This window comes from Neurospora crassa, linkage group I (genome assembly GCF_000182925.2).
Source record: "Neurospora crassa OR74A linkage group I, whole genome shotgun sequence".
NCBI classification, from domain to species: domain Eukaryota; kingdom Fungi; phylum Ascomycota; class Sordariomycetes; order Sordariales; family Sordariaceae; genus Neurospora; species Neurospora crassa.
Window position 1 is genome coordinate 5978088 of NC_026501.1, and position 18708 is coordinate 5996795.

The 18708-nt window shown below is 52.6% G+C and overlaps 7 protein-coding genes across 8 annotated transcripts; 3 read left to right on the forward strand and 4 right to left on the reverse strand.

Annotated features, from left to right (window-relative positions):
- The first annotated feature begins 593 nt into the window (after positions 1–593).
- Positions 594–4914, forward strand: NCU07425. 2 transcript variants are annotated; one of them, XM_011394869.1, is made up of 2 exons: positions 594–962; positions 1036–4914. In XM_011394869.1, the coding sequence occupies exon 2, from the start codon at positions 1520–1522 to the stop codon at positions 4700–4702; it is 3183 nt and encodes a 1060-aa protein (XP_011393171.1). In that variant the 5' UTR covers positions 594–962; positions 1036–1519; the 3' UTR covers positions 4703–4914. The 2 variants fall into 2 exon arrangements, with proteins under 2 accessions (XP_011393171.1, XP_011393172.1); XM_011394870.1 differs by having other exon boundaries at positions 698–939.
- On the reverse strand, positions 4888–5765 carry NCU07424 (hypothetical protein). The gene has a single exon (XM_953332.2). It carries the CDS (start codon positions 5459–5461, stop codon positions 5087–5089), a length of 375 nt encoding a protein of 124 aa, XP_958425.1. The 5' UTR covers positions 5462–5765; the 3' UTR covers positions 4888–5086.
- Positions 5766–5992: 227 nt separating this feature from the next.
- Positions 5993–8728, forward strand: NCU07423 (hypothetical protein). The gene is made up of 3 exons (XM_953331.3): positions 5993–6509; positions 6570–7719; positions 7805–8728. Exons 1-3 carry the CDS (start codon positions 6207–6209, stop codon positions 8593–8595), a joined length of 2244 nt encoding a protein of 747 aa, XP_958424.3. The 5' UTR covers positions 5993–6206; the 3' UTR covers positions 8596–8728.
- A 16-nt stretch (positions 8729–8744) lies between these two features.
- On the reverse strand, positions 8745–10507 carry NCU07422 (hypothetical protein). Its single transcript, XM_953330.2, has 2 exons — positions 10089–10507; positions 8745–10030 (listed from the first exon to the last, which is right to left on the reverse strand). The coding sequence occupies exons 1-2, from the start codon at positions 10226–10228 to the stop codon at positions 8896–8898; spliced, it is 1275 nt and encodes a 424-aa protein (XP_958423.1). The 5' UTR covers positions 10229–10507; the 3' UTR covers positions 8745–8895.
- A 37-nt stretch (positions 10508–10544) lies between these two features.
- On the reverse strand, positions 10545–12780 carry NCU07421 (hypothetical protein). The gene is made up of 8 exons (XM_953329.3): positions 12464–12780; positions 12263–12367; positions 11841–11875; positions 11753–11784; positions 11646–11691; positions 11522–11588; positions 11313–11460; positions 10545–11255 (listed from the first exon to the last, which is right to left on the reverse strand). The coding sequence occupies exons 1-8, from the start codon at positions 12518–12520 to the stop codon at positions 10747–10749; spliced, it is 999 nt and encodes a 332-aa protein (XP_958422.1). The 5' UTR covers positions 12521–12780; the 3' UTR covers positions 10545–10746.
- Positions 12781–13166: 386 nt separating this feature from the next.
- On the reverse strand, positions 13167–15749 carry NCU07420 (eIF4A). The gene is made up of 5 exons (XM_953328.3): positions 15392–15749; positions 15126–15200; positions 14995–15063; positions 14582–14940; positions 13167–14515 (listed from the first exon to the last, which is right to left on the reverse strand). The coding sequence occupies exons 1-5, from the start codon at positions 15426–15428 to the stop codon at positions 13862–13864; spliced, it is 1194 nt and encodes a 397-aa protein (XP_958421.2). The 5' UTR covers positions 15429–15749; the 3' UTR covers positions 13167–13861.
- Positions 15750–16165: 416 nt separating this feature from the next.
- NCU07419 (F-box domain-containing protein) lies at positions 16166–18586 on the forward strand. Its single transcript, XM_953327.2, has 2 exons — positions 16166–16843; positions 17164–18586. Exons 1-2 carry the CDS (start codon positions 16503–16505, stop codon positions 18356–18358), a joined length of 1536 nt encoding a protein of 511 aa, XP_958420.1. The 5' UTR covers positions 16166–16502; the 3' UTR covers positions 18359–18586.
- The last annotated feature ends 122 nt before the right edge of the window (positions 18587–18708 follow it).

Consider the following 18708-nt stretch of genomic DNA (forward strand, 5'->3'; position numbering starts at 1 on the left):
CAGCTACGCTACCTCTGCCTATGTATAGAGTTGCCTAATTCAGAGACGCCGGGTTGTTCCACGGCCCCCCCGCCATCTACAGCCCTAAAACGAGACGGGATAGAGGAGCTTAAAGACTGGCGGCGATCAAAGGGTTTCAGAACGCAACTCGAAGCCTCTCACCCCACTCACGGGTGTCAACCAAATGCCAATCTTTTTGGCTCTGGCGCTCTGAGCCGGCACTGAGTGGCCTCCAGACAATCGCTAAAGTGGAAATTGAGGCCAGCTCAGTCGGGATCCTCATGCCCGCCGTCCGGCTGATTGCCACCCGGACCACCATGCCGTTGCCGCCGCTAGCTCCTTCTGGCGCTGGTGTTTCTAGCGAACATTGCCCTGGCGCCAGGCCGGCCGGGCCAGCCCCCAACCACAAACTGCAGGTGCAACCATCTCAGCGTGCGACCAGACGGGAGCCATCCCATCAGCCATCTGTTGACTCGTCGTTTCCGTTTATCCCATTTCGTGGTTTTACTCACCTTTCTTTCCTTCTTTTCTCTTTACAATCTCCCGTCTCTTCGCCGTCTTCGATACCGTATCTCCAGCCCGGTGATCCTTTTGTTACTTATCGTGTACATAATTTACCTCTACACTACAACCACAAGACACAATACTCTTCAAAAAAAATGAACCAGCATTATCGTCTCTAAAAGTTAATCAATGTCCAACACCTTCGTCCTTTCTTTCCAGTGACTCTTTTTCTCCCCGTTAGCCCGACATCCTCCCGGCTCGGCTGCCGTAACTATATTCCAGTCCTACATAGAGTGCCGTCCGTACGATGGCAACCGTCACCGTCGACGAGGGCAGACGCTCCTCCATCGAGAAACCCACTATCACGACACCCGGTCACCTTCACTCTTCGGGCCCGACAGCATTTGAACGATTGCCAGACGAGATCATCCAGCAGTGCGTCCTCATTCACTAGCTCTGTTAGGCGCAGCCATTTCTCTTTCTGTTTCCCGTGCATCGCATTTGCATTCCTAACCACAGATAGTATTGTAGGATCCTTCAAGTTGTCGATGCCAATGGCTTCGCTTCGCTGGTGCTGCTCAACGCGAAATGGAGAAGCGTCGCTCAGCAGGCCCACCTATACGCCTACCACTTATCCAACTGTCCATCCTACGCCTTGAGCCATCACAATGCCTCGCCTCCAACCGTTAGCGATGATGATCTCCCCAAACTTCGAAAACTGTTCGCAAAGGAGGTCAAACGGAATCTGTTCGAGGCGTACTTGCGTCCAAGGAAGACCATCATCAGGCTCATATCGAACTCGATCAGCTCCTCATCCGCGCCAGGCGGAGATGGCATCCAGTTCAGTCCGTCGCCAAAGGGCCACCACCTGCTAGCCTTCAACTCCTCCCGGATACATGTTATTGATGTCAGGCAACGAGACATTGCCGTTACTAGAGAGTTCAAGATTTTGCGCCGTCCTGCCGCCACATGTATCAACGATGAGGGAACCGTGCTAGCAGTTCTGTTGACCGAGATGCAAATCGACATCTACGATCTCAAGTCAACACCTCCAAGACGAACCCAGTCACTGATTTTGGACAACAGCCCTCGTGCGATTGCCCTTTCACCATGCGGTGGAGTTCTGGCAGCGGCTTACGAGGGTGGCATTGAGGTCTCTTCACTGAATCCCAACGCAACATCAACCGAAAGAAGAGCCGTCAAATGTGATGCGGTCGATTCATTGACCTTTTCGTTCGACGGGACACAGATTCTGGGTACTACGGTTCATGCGCCACAGCCCAACACCGTAATTCTGACCGCGCCCTACTACGACCCGGTTAGTTGTGCGGTGGAGGACGATATCAGTGCGTTATGGACCACCTCAATCCTCTTCCCCAACACGAGTCGCGATTGCAGCCACGCTGTATTGATCCAGAATGGGAAACACGAGGAGGCGGGATGGACGTTCACGTACGACCGCAGTTACGAGATCTTCAGGGCTGTGCGCATCGATGATCTACGAAACGGCACAACATACTTCACCGGGCCAATACCGAACCCTACCTCGCAACCGAAACTGGTACCATGTACTCTACCCGCGGCCTCTTACCATGGCGAGCTCGTATCGGCTGGCTTTCAAGGTAAGGACGTTTGGATCTACGGCATTCCCGAGGACCTGGATGCAACACCCGAAACGTCCAGCACGGGCAATGAAGGTACCTCGAACCCAAGTGCTCTGAACCGCCGCAACAGTCAACCGCCACCTCGAAATGGCTCACGCACGCACGAGAATGATCCATCCAGAGTCCCTCAATGGCAAGCGCTCGACAAGTTGCGCAACAAACTTATCGCCGGACGCAAAATCGGCCATCTAGAAGGGGTGCATATGGTGAAGTGGGTTGGAGACTTTGAGGATTCGTCGGTGAAGGAACGCATGATTATCGGTGCTCGAGGAATAACACCCACCAAGCCCATCACGGAGGATGATGGATTTGACTTTGTGGACGGTGGTCGGATCACAGTGATCGACTTCGACTACAGTCTAGAGAACGGCTCTCCTGTCGAGATTGTTATTGATGTGGGATCCAAAGAGCCTGAGGTACTAGAGGAGGAACACCGAGATATCGAAGCTGAAGTTGCCATTGTACGGCGGAGAACGGTTATGCAAAACAGAGGGAGTCGTGGCGGTTTGATGCGAGCTGCTACCAGCGCAGGAGCTGTTCCTCTTGTCCCAGCCCTTCCTTCTGCTTCGTCACTTGCCATTCAGCCTTCAGCGTCATTCCAGGAGGATGACGACCCTCTCATACCTCGTCGTGTTGGAGCACTTTCTGTTCCCCGAATTGAAGCACCTTTGATAACCGAGGATACCGAGGAATTCGCGTCAATCGAAGAGCAAGAGGCCTTGGAGTCACCATACGCCCATGCCAGCCCGCGATCGGCTCCTACTCTCAGGCGTGCTGCCACTGCTGCTGCTGCCAATCGTCGCTTACACCCGCAAGCCGCTGCTGGCGGTCCTGTTCAGTATCGTCGTGCTGATGGCCGAGCCGAACATCCTCATGAAAGCGACGCCGACAACTGGGTTCCTCCCCCACCTCCATACCAAAAGGAGGACCCTGGAGACTTGCCCGCTTTCCTACGCCATGCTATTCCGCCTGTTATCCCCGCCACCATGTCCTCGACTCAAACAGACGATTACCTGGATCAAATGCGCAGGCCCAAATCGATGTTGGAGGTACCTCAAGGTCATACAGCGATACAAGTCCCACAGACAGGATCCTCTATCCCTCCTGTACCGTCCCTCTCTACCATTCCGCCAGTTCCTTCACTACCACAGCCATCGTCGTCGTCTTTGATACAGTATCATAGTGGCGGCAGTCTCACGCATTTGCCACACCTGATCCCGTACCAAGAACCACAAAGGCCATCTTCCAGCGGCTCCCGATATGTGGGAGATGAGAACATTTACGACGTCTCTCCGCCTGATTCACCCAAGATGTCAGGGGTAAACCTATCTACTGGCGGAATTCAGGCGCGTAGCATGAGCGATAGTGGAATAGTGAGCTCTCTTCAGGTGAACTTAGCGGCCTCAACCTCGGCGTCATCTTCGCAACAGTCACACCTACCATTATCTCTCTTGCAGACAGACATTGCACCTCCACAGCAGTCAGGGTTGCCATTTGCTCTATACCCCCACAACCCGTCACCACATATCGGTACTATCATGCCAACAGAGAGTGCAAGCAGTCCGGTAGTTAGGCGGCTTTCCAACGCTGGGACATGGCCCTTGGTATCCAACCAGCCAAAAGCCCCAGTGACCGCACCAACTGACTTCATACACTCAGCGCTTCCTGTAGAAAGGGGCGAATACTATCTGCCAGCCCCTAGCCAGGATCAGTTGAGGCGTCTGAATAGCCGCTCGGGAGCTCCCCGGCGTCTTTCGGGGGGCTTCCACCCTCCACCCGACTTTCTCGGTGACGACTTCAACAACCGCTCTGCCTATTCCCAGCCTGCATCCCGCCGACCCTCAGCAGTCGAAGACGTGCCCCTAATAGTCAGCACACCACAGGGTGTCTCAGGGGCCTTCGACCCGCCCGGTCGACACGCTTCCGGTCGTCGGGGCGACCCTCCCCTTCTGGCTCCCGTCCCACGCCATCCGCGCCCGCAGACGCAATCGGCCGTCATCGGAAACCGTCCAACCGTTGAGCGGCTTGAGACCATCTACAGCGTTGCGAGCAACGGTGCCAACTCGAACGCCGCTGGCGCCCATGGTCTCGACATCCCTACGGCAACTAGATCCCTCTCGACATCTACGAACGGCGCCAACCGCGCGACGAGCCTCAACAGACGACAGAGCCGAGCAGAGAGGAGCGCGGCTAAGAACATTGCTGATGCCAAGAAGAAGGGATGGATGGGTGGTCGAAGTCGGACCAAGAGTGTCAAGGAGAAGAAGGAGAAAAAGGTGAAAGGGAAAAAGCAGAAGCCTGGAGATCATCTGGATGATGACGCGAGGAGTACGTGGACGGATGTTACGTCGCATAGCTTTCTGCCAGGTGGTATGAAATTTGAGAGTAGTGAGCAGGCGGCACAGGCAGCCAGGGAGAGGGCAGAGAGAGCGGGGGCGAGGGAGAATAAGAGAGAGAAGAACAAGGGGAAGGGTAAAGGGAAGGAGAAGGAGGAAGGGGAGGAGAAGGGGAATAAGAAGTGTGTTGTTATGTGACGCGATCACGAAATGATGGAAGTTTGTGTATTAGGAATGATTGGATTGGGTGGAAGTGGGCTTGGTAGTAGGGATGATGTTCGATATAGATTTGGGCGTTTGACCTACACAGAAGTCATTGTACGAGCCAAGTGGTAGTTCATGATCACTTAGTTTGTCGGATATAGCATGATTGTCCACAAACTAGAATAACCGATTTAACTCGTCTTTGCAATTCCTAAACTTCGGTAACAATGTCATCGTCTTTCGAAACATTATCGTTGCCCATTATAACAAGTAATGCTAGTCCTGTAATCCCATAGCTAGTAATACCCATTCGGTCACTCTGCTTTCGCCTCTCCGTTTCTCTTCGCCGCCCGTGTCATCCTATATCCCCCAAGTCTCTCAACGTCCAAGTCCGCTCCCTCCTTGTCCATCCCCCATCCTCCTCTCCAAATCCTTCACCTCCTCATTCCAGCCCTCCTCAGCAGCAACACCCTGTTCCTGCGCGCTGGAGCCGGGGGCATGTTCGCTTGCTCCTTTTCCTCCTCCTCCTCCTCCTTCTTTGGCATCATTGCTACCAGCGGTTGACGCATCTGAGGTGCCCAAAATTTGCGCTTTGGCTTCTGATGAGAGGGGGGCTCCTTGGTTGGTGTTGGTGATGGAAGACGAGGAGGAGGAGGGGGGGGTTTGGCCTTGAGAGGCGAAAGTCGGGTTGGCGGTTGGAGAGAAGGCGGGGGATTGGATTGCGCCGTTGCCTGCTGCGCTGTTTGTTGCCATTTTTGTTTATTGGGAGGCTTTCGAGCGGTTTGGAGAGGGGGACGGGGGGTTTGAGAGTGTTTAAACAGATGGATGGGTTTTATCAGGTGGATGTGTGGAGGTTTATGGCTGTGGTCGTCGGTTTTGGCGGACGACTGACTAGTCGTGTTTGATCTCGAGATGGAGTAGTCAGTTTTTGTTTGGTCTGGAAGTACAACGGACTCGGTGAGATTGGACTTTTTCCTTTCTGTGATCTGATTGTTGATGTCAGGAAGTGGCTGGGGAGAAAAGGGTACTCGATTGTTTCGAGGTGATTGTGTACGGTATTGTGTATATGTATATAGGCTTGTGGTGATTTGCTGGTGGCCGTCAAGGTACACTATTGTAGGTAGCGCTAATGATGTCACTGGCCAGACCACGATAAGAAAGAGTGTTTGGGGGGATTCGATAAGGCTCATGTCAAGTGCACGGGCCAAGCATATCTATCACGGAGTTCACCTCTAACCCCTGTCCCTGCTCACCTCGGTGTAGATCCGGCCGAACGGCTGACTTTGGGAACTGTGGAAATGAGATGAAGTGAGGTTCATCGCATCAGCTGACCGAAATTCTGACGCTTACCTCATGAAGCTGGGCTTACACGAGATCTAATGGGTCGATAGCATAACCGACAACCGAGCTCAGTTTGTTGTCGCCTGGTTTCGCATATCAATATCGGACGTCCAGGTGAGCGAGTCATTGCACACGTTCTCAGCCAACGAACGCCGAGATGCTGTTGAGGCTCGTCCCCAGGGGCAGGGTCGGGTTGTTCCCCGGAATCTCTCCACCGTCATCTCAACGGGCATTCCTTGCTTTGAAGGGATCGACGACAACTTACACACCCAACCTCAAACACCAAGTTCAAATCCAATATAGCACTTTCCGAGACAACAGAAGAAATGTGGACGGCATCACCGATCCCGAAAAGGCTCTCCCAAGGACAGTCAAATGTCTTTCGGTCGCCATAAACCCCGAAGCCTGGGATGACTTTCTTTCCGGAAGCCCGGGAGAAATATACAAGAAGCGAATGAATGTGAGTACATCGTCATGTCTCTCTGCTCGGAACAAGCAACTCACGCTTCTCGGAGAACAGCCACGAAACCCACGTGTCTTCATCAGCCCCGCTATACGCCATTTCTACCAAAGCATCCTCTCCCATGGACCAGAGGTTCGAGCGGACTGCCTAGTCATTCTTGCTTCCTTGCGTTACTTCCAGGAAGTACAGTGCGCTCATACATTTCTGTTCAACACGGTAAATGAACTCTTTCCGCGCACAGAAGTGGGGCCCTTGAAGGACTCCGAGGTACTCAAAGACAGGCTGAACGTCGTCACTGCCGTAGTAGACAAGATCCCGTTATGGCAAGTGCCTGGCTATGCTCCCAACGCCACCCTGGCTTCAGAAGGGTTCAGTATCATCTGCGGACAGAGCGAACATCTTTTGCCTGGCCTGTGGGACAACTCGGACTTCTCATGGAGCAACATGAGGAACGAAACAGACCCTCTCTTCCTCGAGCGAATGTACCGTCGTCTCAAAGTTGCTCCCAAAGGAAACGCCAATGTTGAAAAGCCGATGCCCTATTCCTCTGGACCACCTCCCGTCCTCGAGTTTCGCATCAATCCCCTGCGCGATGACAATCGGCCTGTACAAGTCGCTCTGCCGCTCGCCAACACCAGTTATGCTACTTCTACCGCAGCCCAACAACGTGGTACGACACCCCACGTATTAGAGGTTTCGGCTTGGGCGCGGTCGCCGGAGAAGCAGAAGCTGCGTCCCATACACGTCGAGGCAAACACCCGGACTCATGTCACCATCCAAACGACATCCTTGAAGCAGCCCTGGCCAAGTGAGCTTTGGTTCCAACTCCTGCCCATCACATATCCGCGCAAGATCGTCAGCGGTTTGGGAAACATCCTCAAGCAGGTTGAAATTGACGGCGAGAGCGCCCCGGCTAGCAAGGAGCTCGAGGATGTGATTCCGAAACTGCTTTCCATGAGAGCCAGCAGTCACAGACCACTTAAGCACACGTCTGATAGCCACTTTGTCAAGGTCTGGGCTCTCGTTATCCCGGATGAAGTGTACCAGAAATATGCAAACTTTCAGCCTCCTCTGGATCTCGCCATGCAGTTGCCATCTCCTTTCGATTTCGAACAGGCCAGTACTGCGGACGAAAAGAGATTAGCTGGAAGGTGTAGTAAGGCTCTACAGGGCCTATTGGTAGCCGGATGTCATCTCCGGGAAATCCGTAAGTCGGCTTCCACTTTTCCTAGTTTACACACTCTATTCGCTCATGTACATAGTATATACTTACTGAACGTCCAAACAAACAGTAAGCGGGGGCGGAGGCTGGGGCGCTAAACAAGGTCTCCTCTCTCTTGACCCTCAGGATCGAGACCATTACCGTAAAACCCCCACGACCAGCAGCAGCAAAGACCGCGAGAACAACGAAGCTGAGGAAGAAGACGACGGCGACGACATGGAAGGCCTCGAGCGTTTCCTCCGCACCCTCCGCGGGGAGCAAAACGTGGGCGACATTGCCTCACCAGGTTCCTGGGTCCAGTTCTTCGTCGCGCCCGCCCACCTCGAGCGGCTGCCTTGGGATGCGTCCAAGAGTGTCGTCAATACTCGCAGGCCGGCAGAAAAGTTGACTTTGGGCCTCACGGATGCGGTCGAGGAGTATACCCCTACATGGGATCCAGACTTCACGGAGAACAAGGACAGCAACAGGTACAAGTACCTCTGGCGGGATCCAAACGGCGTGGAGATTTTTACGTACCAGTTTGGTGCGCTTGCGAATGGGAGCCTGTGGCTGGACTTGAAGAAGCCAAGCGAGTTGACGGCGACTACGGAAAACAGCACAACGGAAAACAGCACGAATGATACCAATAACAATGGACAAGAAGAAAAGGATCTGTGGAAAGATTTGGAGACCGATTCGGAGAGAAAGATTACGGTTCCAGAATTCAATCTTCGAGCGGACATTGACAACCCGCTGTACGTGGCGAAGGTGAAAGAACCTGGTGAGGACGAGCAACAGCGACGAAAACAACCGAGGGAGGAAGTACAGTTGTTTGACAAGATAAGAAAGATCCCGACGGGGAGGCGAAGACTGGGGATTTAGGCACGAGTAAGATGTATAAGTAACAGGACTCCTACTGGAGGTGCCAAGATTGATGTCGATTAGGGTAGACATGGGCTTCTTTAGATAGTCGCAAGACGAGAGCATTACACATGGTTGCCTCCAGAATGATGGCCCTCAAAATGTCATCACAGTCCCGCGTGATGACAGATGTCGAAGTGCGAGTCTGTTGAACGGCAAGGCTCAAACTGATATCCCATGTCTAAGCGCGGTGTTTTTTTTTTACCCTTTAAAGAGATCTTCCACTTTATTAATCCTATTCTCTATCATCTCTCACCATCATCAATATTCATTCACAGCCCGTGTACCACATCGTTTCTCACACCCCTCCCCTTCCTTCTCTACTGCTCTCCTCTTCCTCCTCCCCTCTAACCCCTCCCCCATTGCCTGACACAAATCCTCCAAATCCAACCCCCTCTTTCTTTTCCCCACCTTCTCCTGCCCCAAAACCGTCTCGTCCGCCACAAACCTAAACACCCCCGCCACATGCTTAAACACATCCTCCTTGTCCTCATCCCACCCCACTTCCTCGTCGGTAAAAGTCTTGCTAATCTCCTCCATCTCCCTCACCCACCGGTATGCCTTGGGCGGCAACGTGGTAACGTACCGCGTCATGGTGTTCAACCGCGAAGGGGCCAGGCGTTCCAGAGAGGAGAGAAAGGAGGGGAGAATGCGAAGGGAGTGGGCGGTAGAGAGGGAAAGGAGAGAGAGGGCTGCAAACCCCTTGGCGAGGGAGGCGTAGACGTTTTTGAGGGCTGAGGCTTGGCCAATTTCACTGCTGCTGCTGGTGGTGGTGGTCTGCTGCTTTTCAGCACCGGAAGAAGAGTTTGGGTCAGGGTCGGAGATCATGTGTTCGATGTGCAGAGTCGAAGCAAAGTGGTTGCCGTAGGGGTAGGGAAAGGTGGTCTCGTCGGTGAAAGACCAGGGACCCGAAGTGGGGAGGAGAGGGTAGGACCAGCCGGTGACAGGGTCATGGAGGATGTCTTCTTGAGGGAAGGAGGCGACGGGCTTGGTTGAGGTTGATGCGGCGGGGATGGGAGCCGCCGGGCCGGTTGACGAAGGGCCTGGGGCGGTGATGCTGCTGGTCTGCTGTTTCCGAGAGGGAGTGACGCCGAGGATACAGCCGTCTACAAAGCGAACATCGCGGTCAGGGTCGAGGCCGGCGGTGGTGAACTGGGCGGCAATGGATTTGACGGTGGAAGGCGAGATGGCGTTCATATCGGCGAAGTAGAGCGGGGTACACCGAGGGTTGAACCCGGACGAAACACGCTTGAAAGCGGTGATGATGCGTTCAGCTGTGGCAGCGGCTTGAGCGGGCGGAACGATAGAGAGGATCACGTCGCATTGAGTGATGAGGGCTTCGTCTGTGGAGAGCAGCTCAGCGCCGACGGCGATGGCACGGTCAATGGTGTCTTGGCTAGTTATTGACGTTAGTGATGGTTATTGAAATGCGTCCAGACACCTTGAGATCTCACCTTCTTCCCGTGCAGTTTGTAGCAACGGCGTAGCCATTCGCAATGAGAAGGCTGGCAAGAGCGCTGCCCATATCGCCCATCGAGATGATGCCAATCTTGGCTCGGGGCTCTTGCCCCTTTGCCTCTGTGTTTCCGGACATTGCCAAGGTACTATCACAAGGTAAATAATGAATGTGTTGTTGATCCGGAGCAGCAGAGGACTAATAACAGGGTGAGATGCATGAGTCAATAAAGAGGAGATGTCACGGATGAGGGGAGATTTATAATTGTGGGGTTGTTAGACATTCGGGATGCTACCTATAGATCCATTCCAGACGTTCATACTAGTCAGGGAAGGAAGGCTTTACGATCTTGATTTAGCGAACGACGTGTAAGTGATCCTCCTCCAGGAAAAAAAAGCTCGGGTCTTCTTGTGGGTAACGTTAGAGCAACTATCACATCAAAAAGTGAAACAAGATTTGTAGGCTGTCCAAATTATGTGCGCTAGAGAAGGATCGATTTATGCTATGAATACGTACCAAAAGAAAAGAGAGTAGAGAAGACCCGTACCCGTCTAAACAAGGGCTGTATCAAACTCCCGCAAACCCATATCCCAATCTCGAAAGCATCACCATCTCTTGCGCTGCTCAATGCCTCAGCCGCCAACCCCTACTGCTTCTCACTCGATACCCATATCGATGTCATCTTCGGCAGGACCGCTCGCAACAGCCCCATTGGAGGCTTCGGCCGCGGGGGCAGCGTTGTTCTCTTGATTCGCACCACCGCCGCCAAAATAATCCTCCATCTCCGCATCCAATTCTTCCTGGGTCTTCTTGGGCCGTCCATTACGAGTGCGCTCACCCTGAGGCTTCTCCCCACCTCTTCCACCACGTCCACCACGTCCACCTTCCCTGCGGGCACCTGGACGACGACCACTCTCACGGCCACCCTCACGGCGAGGAAGCGGACTGCGCGAGCGACCACGACTGGAACCACCAGGACGGTATCTATCAATTCCTTTGCGAGCCGCTTCCTCATCCAAGTCACGGTCGCGGCGCGAGGGTGAGATTGAGCGAGAACGGCCACCGGGGACAGTGATACGCTCGGCCAGAGGACGAGGGTTAATAGCAGTTTCAAATGGGTTGCGGCGGGGACCGCTGGGCATGAGAGTGAGGCGGATAGGCTGGCCTGGAATGCTGTTAAATATACTGACATCTACAACTTTGAGATTCACTGTGAACGTACCGGCAGCGTTGGCTCCGTCATACTCGCGAATAGCCCGACTGGCATCCTGAGGAGACTCGTAGGTCACGAACGCAGTTCCTTCCGAGCGACCAGCGCGATCGTACTTCATGTCGAGCTTGACGAGGGGTCCGATTCGCGAGAAGAGTCCCTATGTATGTGGTGAGTATGGTGAACTGTGTGTAACGTTCCTAGGCTGTTATGATGCTTACTTCGAGGTCCTCTTGGGTCAACTCGTAGTGAATGTTGTCAACGCGGATCTTGGATCCCCTGGCATCGCTGCTCAAATGTCAGCACACAAACGTGGTTCGTAGCAGTCATGGCTATATCCCCTACCTGAAGGGTTCTGGAGAATTTCTTCTTCTAGGGGCACGGCGGCGGTCTGAGAGACCAGTCAGCTAGGCCTTTCAGGACCCCTTTTGAATGTCTCAGCTAGACCGTACCATTCTCTTCGAACTTGTCGTGAACCCATTCGCTGTACAAACCATGTCAGTATCTTCCTCTCTAATAATGATGCGCCTGTAAACGTACGAGTCGAGGTTTCTTGGTGCATCATCTCTGAAGGACTGTCCCGCCCAACAAGTCGGGAGCTGTTAGCTGGGAATTTCAACCAATATTACGCCAGCTTCCTCCTCGGTCGCGATTCGAGGCATCGAGCACAAGTCGGGTTGAGTGGCTGCGTTCGACATCTGAAGATAACCGGACAGAGAAAGAGCGGAGCGTAAAGTCTAAAGGGGAAGAGGAGAGGATTCAACCTGTGGGGGAGCGGTCGAGGTATCGTCAGCAAAGGTTTCCAGTCGCGGTGTAAAGAGAAAATAAGAAAGCGAATAGTTGAAATAGATACTTTGAAAAAAAAAAAAAATGAAAAAAAAAAAAGAGGGTGGAAGGAAAAAAAGAAGAGGTCTCCAGGCTCAAGTACGACTGGAGATCAATTCTCCTTGTAAGCAGCGTACCTTTCTAACGCCATCGCGCGGGTAATCATTCCTGTCGCGTCGCTGGCGGTTGGCGGCGCCATTGTCCCGATTGCCTCTACCACGAGAGCCTGAGCCCCGGCCATTCTGCAGCAAATCATTCCATATCAGTATTCATTCATGAAGGACCCGTAGGTCAAGTCAATTGTCAAACATGGAAAAGAGGAAAGGGTTATGACATACTGGCTTGCGCTCGGCGAGGATCTCGTCAAGGCTGCGGTCGAGAGAGTTGTCGGCCATTTTGCGTGATGTCGCGACAATAGAATGTACTAATCGGGTTTGCGGACAGGGGCTCGGTGATAAGAGAATAAATATAGGTAGGCGAAGGAGCCGCACCACGAGTCACAAGTATGATGGAGGTTTGAAAGTGGTCGTGAGGCGAAGGGCCGGTGAATGTGACCAACCTGTGACTGGCATAAATCGATGGGACGGCAAAAGGACAGGGACGCGGTTGCAATGAATTGCAGGTTCGAGGTTGGGGTTGGAGCGGAAGAGGCTGCGAGGCGGCGCCCCGGCGAGTCAACGTTGTTTCTTGGCTGTGCTAGCTGGCGCCCGTCGTGACTTAGTGTGGGGAGGACCGCTACGTACATGTGGAGCTCATTTCAACCTCAAGTTGAAGACGACATCGACTTGGAACGGACTTCCAGCATTGTGTTTCCCTCACTCTTCCCCGACCGCTATGCTGAACCTGGGATTGAAGAGTCGTTCCTAATCCAAGATCCAACTCCAGTTGCAAGTTCGACGGAGGAACAAACACTTGGGGTTTGTGGAACTAGGTACGGCCTAATTTCCATTCACAGTCATGACCAGTCAGTCTATGGAACTAGGGGGCAACGGACGGCGGTGATGTTGTTGTCGCCGTAAACCAAATGAAGACAGTCGTACCGGCACACATAGACTTTTGTTATCATAATATGGGCTCGTTCGACGTTACAAACAACTCATTATACCATTTGCTTCACCAAGGGCACCAAGAACCGGATAGACATCATCTTGGAGACAGCAGTGAAGTTAAAAGAAGTAATTACAAAAGCACCGTTACTGAACCTAACAATCTAACAAGCAGAAGCAGCTGACCTGGCTGCGTCCTCCTGCCTATCCAGCTTTGCCGGGAACAAGAACCGTCATGATCATCAAATGTCATCCCTGCGGCCTTCAAAAAGCCCACCAGGCCATCGCCCACTTCACAACAACAGGACCCCAAGATCAGTCTAAATCGCATTTTGAGAACTTCCCTTGACAACTAGTTACAGATTGACCAGAGAACCTCAATACAAAGCAGCCCGTCCCTTTGTCCGTCTTTTTTGAGCACCGAGCACCTCTAAAGTAAATGAGCGTGCGCACGTGCTAGAACCGTACCAGCGCTTTTTGTGGTGTAAGAAAATGTTGCCACCAGATGCTGAACCAGCGAAATTCCCGGTAGAAAGAAAAGAGTCCTTAACCTCCTTCTCTATCAAATACCATGTACACGAGGCCGCCTCTTAAATCCCAGGTGGATGCCGACGTGTAAAGGTTGCGGGGTATGCCGAGAATAAGGAAAAGGATATCGTGTATCAATGAGGCTTTTTGCTTTTTTTTTGTTTAGATGAGATCAGCGACGTTCATGGGCATCTCCTCAATCTGGGTGCTGTAGAACTGCTCGATCTCGCGCATCATGCGGACATCGTCAGCGGTGACGAAGTTGATCGCAACACCCTTACGACCGAAACGACCACCACGACCGATACGGTGGATGTAGTTCTCGCGGTTGGCAGGGAGATCGTAGTTGATAACCAGGGAAACCTGCTGAACGTCGATACCACGGGCAAGGAGATCCGTGGCGATCAGGACACGAGAAGAACCGGAACGGAACTCCTTCATAATCAAATCACGCTGAGCCTGGTCCATGTCACCGTGCATGGCGGAGACGGTGAAATCACGGGCAGTCAGCTTGTCGGTGAGCCAGTCGACCTTTCTGCGGGTGTTGCAGAAGATAACAGCCTGGGTGATGGTAACGGTCTCGTAGAGATCCGAGAGGGTGTCAAGCTTCCACTCCTCCTTCTCAACGGCAATGTAGAACTGCTTGATACCCTCGAGGGTAAGCTCGTCCTTCTTGACGAGAATGCGGACGGGCTCGCGCATGAACTTGGTGGTAACCTCAAGGACGTCCTGGGGCATGGTGGCGGAGAGAAGGACGACCTGGGTGCTCTGGGGAAGGAGCTGGAAGATGTCGTAAATCTGCTCCGTGAAACCGCGCTGTAGAAAGGAGAAAGGTTAGCGTTCTGCATCCGACCTATTGTGAGCACTGGAAAGTATACATACCGAAAGCATTTCATCGGCCTCATCAAGGACGAACATCTTCATGCTGTCGGTCTTGAGGAAACGACGCTGGATCATGTCGTGGACACGGCCGGGGGTACCAACAACGACCTGGGGGCCGTCCTGGAGGGCCTTCATGTCATCACGAACGGAGGTACCACCAATGCAGGCGTGGCACTCGATGTTCATGAAGTCACCGATGGCGACAACAACCTTCTGGATCTGCTGGGCAAGCTCGCGGGTGGGGGCGAGGATGAGAGCCTGGCAGGCCTTGAGGCTGGGGTCGATCTTCTGGAGAACGGAGATGGAGAAGGTGGCAGTCTTGCCAGTACCGGACTGAGCCTGAGCAATGACATCGTGGCCTTTGAAGAGTCAGCGCGAGTTACCCATCGTGTCGAGAAGCGGTATTTTCTTACCCTTGATGACGGGCATGATGGCGCGCTGCTGGATAGCAGAGGGGCGCTCGAAACCATAAGCGTAGATACCTAACATCGACGATCAGCATATGAACATGTATACACCGCTCGGTCGGGAATGGTATTCTTACCGCGAAGCAACTCGGGCTTCAGGTTCATCTCGTCGAATGAATCAACGGTCTCATCGTAGTTAGACTCGATCTGTCCTGTAAGGGAGAAAGGATTGTCAGTGACTGCTGAGTTTGGGCGGTGACGCCGAAAATGTGGGCGCCGACGAGGGGCAGGTGAGGGGAAGAGGGGCGAGGCACAGCACCGAGGCGACGGCGAATACTTGCGCGACGCCGTCGACCGAGTGTAGCGATGGCCTTTGGTGGTGTTGATGATGATTTGAACGTACCCTCGGGGATATCCTCGAGTCCCTTATCGGTAGCCATGATTGCGGTTGTAGATTCGCAAAGATTTCCGGATCCAAGCCCTGCTTAGATCTGGAAATACTGTTGAGTGTTGGTGGGGTAGGGAAGCAAAGAAATATCCGCAAACGTCACGTTGCAGATATGTTCGAGAGGATATTAAGTTATTGGAAAATCGACAGATTCAAAATCTCCCAGTTGTACTGAGAGAAAAGGATCTGGAAAAAAAGGTCGAGGGATGGGGCTGTTTGTATGTGGGTTTGGAAGTGGGTGGGCAGAAAAGAGGAGAGCCTGTGGTGTAGGCGGACAGATAAAAAATTCAATTCGCTGGCGGACCGAAATTTGTGTGTGCCTCAGGCACTAAAAAACCTGACTTGTGAATATCGGTGCCCGGCGGCTGCATTGGACGGATCGATGTCAGTCAACTTTTTTTGACGTCCGCCCTTCAAACCCAATGATCACAAGCCAATCAGAGAGCTTGTGCACATTTATGGTGGGGTGGTCTTGGCACTTGCGCCGCTGCCGCTGCCTTTGTCTCTTTTTTTTTTTTTTTTTTTTTTTTTTTTTTTTTTTTTTCGGGTCTTCTTTCCGGACTGCCACTGCGACAGCGACACTGGAAGCACATTGATACGTACCGTGACCGTTATACAGGGGGTCCCGGGGCCAACATTCATGCCTAGCTCATGCGTGTTGACACTTTGGAAGACCTGTTCCCTCATATTCTGTTTTCCGCTTCTCTGTCTGTTCTCGCCATCGATTGACTTCTTTTACACTATCAATCAAACTGCCCGACGCCGGGGTTCACCTCGGCCACACCCGGATCTTCTTTTAGGTCTTGCAGCCACCAAGTGGTGTGTCCTTGGTACACGCTCACACCTTTGCGCAGACTAGTACCTAGCCATTGTCACGATTGGTATTATTCATTGGACACTGGCCCGTTTCCATCCTCTTCCACTCAACACGCACACAGCAACCTCGTGTAGCCCTATTCCGATCCGGCGGTTGGCTGCAACAGTTGGAGGATACGGGATACCTTGTTACAGGTCAACATCATATGACAGTCAGACAGAACCGGCAACTCCCAGCAATCTTCATACGATGTTTCTCTCAGCAGATCAGCACCAAAAGCCTGAGGCCCTCATCTTTGAGGCAAATGGTAATGGGGGTTACAGAGTGACTGATGAAGATGATACTTCAACAGCCGTCGAGTCATCTGTTCCCACACACCCTCTTGGGATCAAGCCTCTAGGCAACAAGTACTTCCACACTGGCACCGATGCCCGTGTCAATTTGGGTGATCTGCAAGTCTTGCCCGATGAGATGCTTGCCCAGCTCCTTGAGTATCTGGACAAGCGTACCTTGAGGCTTCTAGGCTATGCCTGCAAATTTCTCTATGCTCAATGTAGCTATGATGACCTCTGGAAAACCATCTTCTTAGAGTAAGTTAGATCATATTTCGGATGCTGATTACTTTCATGATCCAACCGCACTTAACCCCCTTCTTTCCTGGGAGTCATCCGACCCCTGACCTTGGAATTGGCCCAACACACGTATTGTCAGTAGTGCAAGCGGCATTTCTTGTCAGATATCCCCTTTCAATGATACAGGAGACGTGGGCACTTTTTCCAAACATGTTATGTGTATTCAGTTGTGTAGGTTGTTGTTGACTTGCTTCAAAACACCTGACATCTTCTGCTTAAGAATGGTGTAAAACCTTCACCGAAACACATCGGCTCGATCCATGTTAACCGAGGTGTAGGTCTGAATTCAAGAACAAGACGTCTTTTCAATGGCAGGGCTCTTGGAGGGCAACTGTTCTCGGCCTCTCACCCGACAAGCGTATCAAGATCGACTGCAGCAACGTCTTCTCTGATGTCTTGCACCGTCCGTTTGTCTGCAGTCACATCTCGTTGCCCAAGTACACGAGAAACATCCCGCCAGCCAACAAGATTCCTAGTATTGACGACCTGACGTACGATGAGTTTGCAGACAAATGGAGCAAGAAGCCCTTTATCCTGACCAGGTGTATCAAGTCGTGGCCCGTCCTCAAATCCTGGAATATGGACAAACTACATGAAATGTATTCAGATGTGGTTTTCCGAGCCGAGGCGGTAGACTGGTCCTTCGCCACATACTATCAGTACATGATGGACAGCCAGGAAGAAAGTCCCCTTTACTTGTTCGACAAGAAGTTCGTCGAAAAGATGAACATCGAGGTTGGCAAGACCAAGGATGCCGTTTACTGGAACCCGGACTGCTTCGGAAAGGACCTCTTCGAGCTACTCGGTGCTGAGCGGCCGGCGCATCGCTGGATGATAATCGGGCCTGAGCGGAGCGGCTCTACCTTTCACAAGGACCCGAACGCGACGAGCGCCTGGAATGCGGTCATTCAGGGAGCCAAGTATTGGATCATGTTCCCGCCATCGGCCCAGGTTCCCGGCGTCTATGTCTCCGAAGACCAGAGCGAAGTCACCAGTCCTCTTAGTATTGCCGAGTGGCTCCTCGAGTTCCACGCAGAGGCCCGAAGGCTGCCCGAATGCAGAGAGGGCATTTGCCACGCAGGCGAGATCCTCCACGTTCCCAGTGGCTGGTGGCATTTAGTCGTGAACATTGAGCCCGGCATCGCGCTCACCCAGAACTTTGTGCCAAAGGCACACCTGTCGGATGTGCTTTCCTTTTTAAAATACAAGGCCGATCAGATTTCGGGGTTCAAGAAAGAGGTCGAGGACCCGTACACGCTCTTTGTTGAGCGCTTGAGGGTCGAATATCCTGAGCTGTTAGAGGAGGCTGTGAAACAGATGGAGGAAAAACAGGGAAACAAGAAAAGGAGATGGGATCAAGTGGTTGGCCACGACAGCACCGACGGTGGACCAGAGCACAAGAAGGGCGGTGGTTTTTCCTTTGGCTTTGGCCTTGGCGATGATATTGAGGGGGAGGAGGATGAGATCCCCTAAAGATGATAGACGGGGATCGAAACGGAAATCTGGTGGCTCTCTTTTCACTGAATAGAAGACATCACGTTGGTATGCGTATATATACAGTACGTACGCATTTAAACGTAGACCCTTTAGCGAAACATCATATAGCACTGCATTGTCCAGCGAATGGTCGATTTGATCTTCAGGGGCAAGCTAGGATTGATGATTTTCCCCGGACGGATAAACAGTGATGAAAGTTGGTGGCAATCATATAGCCTACCGCTATCCGCCTTACGATCGCAGCGATCATCCGCAACGGTCTTTCACGGCGTATACATAAAAGGGGGGCGAGCTGGATCAACACTGGGATCGGGCGAATGTATTGG

Excerpts from the sequence above, each read along its gene's own strand:
- NCU07425 (XM_011394870.1), top strand. The coding sequence starts at position 812 with ATGGCAACCGTCACCGTCGACGAGGGCAGACGCTCCTCCATCGAGAAA. Across the intron at positions 940-1,035 it reads CCAGACGAGATCATCCAGCA|GATCCTTCAAGTTGTCGATG; the intron begins GTGCGTCCTCAT and ends ATAGTATTGTAG.
- NCU07424 (XM_953332.2), bottom strand. The coding sequence starts at position 5,461 with ATGGCAACAAACAGCGCAGCAGGCAACGGCGCAATCCAATCCCCCGCC.
- NCU07423 (XM_953331.3), top strand. The coding sequence starts at position 6,207 with ATGCTGTTGAGGCTCGTCCCCAGGGGCAGGGTCGGGTTGTTCCCCGGA. Across the intron at positions 6,510-6,569 it reads TATACAAGAAGCGAATGAAT|CCACGAAACCCACGTGTCTT; the intron begins GTGAGTACATCG and ends CTCGGAGAACAG. Across the intron at positions 7,720-7,804 it reads ATGTCATCTCCGGGAAATCC|TAAGCGGGGGCGGAGGCTGG; the intron begins GTAAGTCGGCTT and ends CCAAACAAACAG.
- NCU07422 (XM_953330.2), bottom strand. The coding sequence starts at position 10,228 with ATGTCCGGAAACACAGAGGCAAAGGGGCAAGAGCCCCGAGCCAAGATT. Across the intron at positions 10,031-10,088 it reads ACAAACTGCACGGGAAGAAG|CCAAGACACCATTGACCGTG; the intron begins GTGAGATCTCAA and ends GTCAATAACTAG.
- NCU07421 (XM_953329.3), bottom strand. The coding sequence starts at position 12,520 with ATGGCCGACAACTCTCTCGACCGCAGCCTTGACGAGATCCTCGCCGAG. Across the intron at positions 11,589-11,645 it reads AATTCTCCAGAACCCTTCAG|CGATGCCAGGGGATCCAAGA; the intron begins GTAGGGGATATA and ends ACATTTGAGCAG. Across the intron at positions 11,461-11,521 it reads TGACCCAAGAGGACCTCGAA|GGACTCTTCTCGCGAATCGG; the intron begins GTAAGCATCATA and ends CCACATACATAG.
- NCU07420 (XM_953328.3), bottom strand. The coding sequence starts at position 15,428 with ATGGCTACCGATAAGGGACTCGAGGATATCCCCGAGG. Across the intron at positions 15,201-15,391 it reads ACTCGAGGATATCCCCGAGG|GACAGATCGAGTCTAACTAC; the intron begins GTACGTTCAAAT and ends TCTCCCTTACAG. Across the intron at positions 14,941-14,994 it reads CATCATGCCCGTCATCAAGG|GCCACGATGTCATTGCTCAG; the intron begins GTAAGAAAATAC and ends GACTCTTCAAAG.
- NCU07419 (XM_953327.2), top strand. The coding sequence starts at position 16,503 with ATGTTTCTCTCAGCAGATCAGCACCAAAAGCCTGAGGCCCTCATCTTT. Across the intron at positions 16,844-17,163 it reads TGGAAAACCATCTTCTTAGA|GTCTGAATTCAAGAACAAGA; the intron begins GTAAGTTAGATC and ends ACCGAGGTGTAG.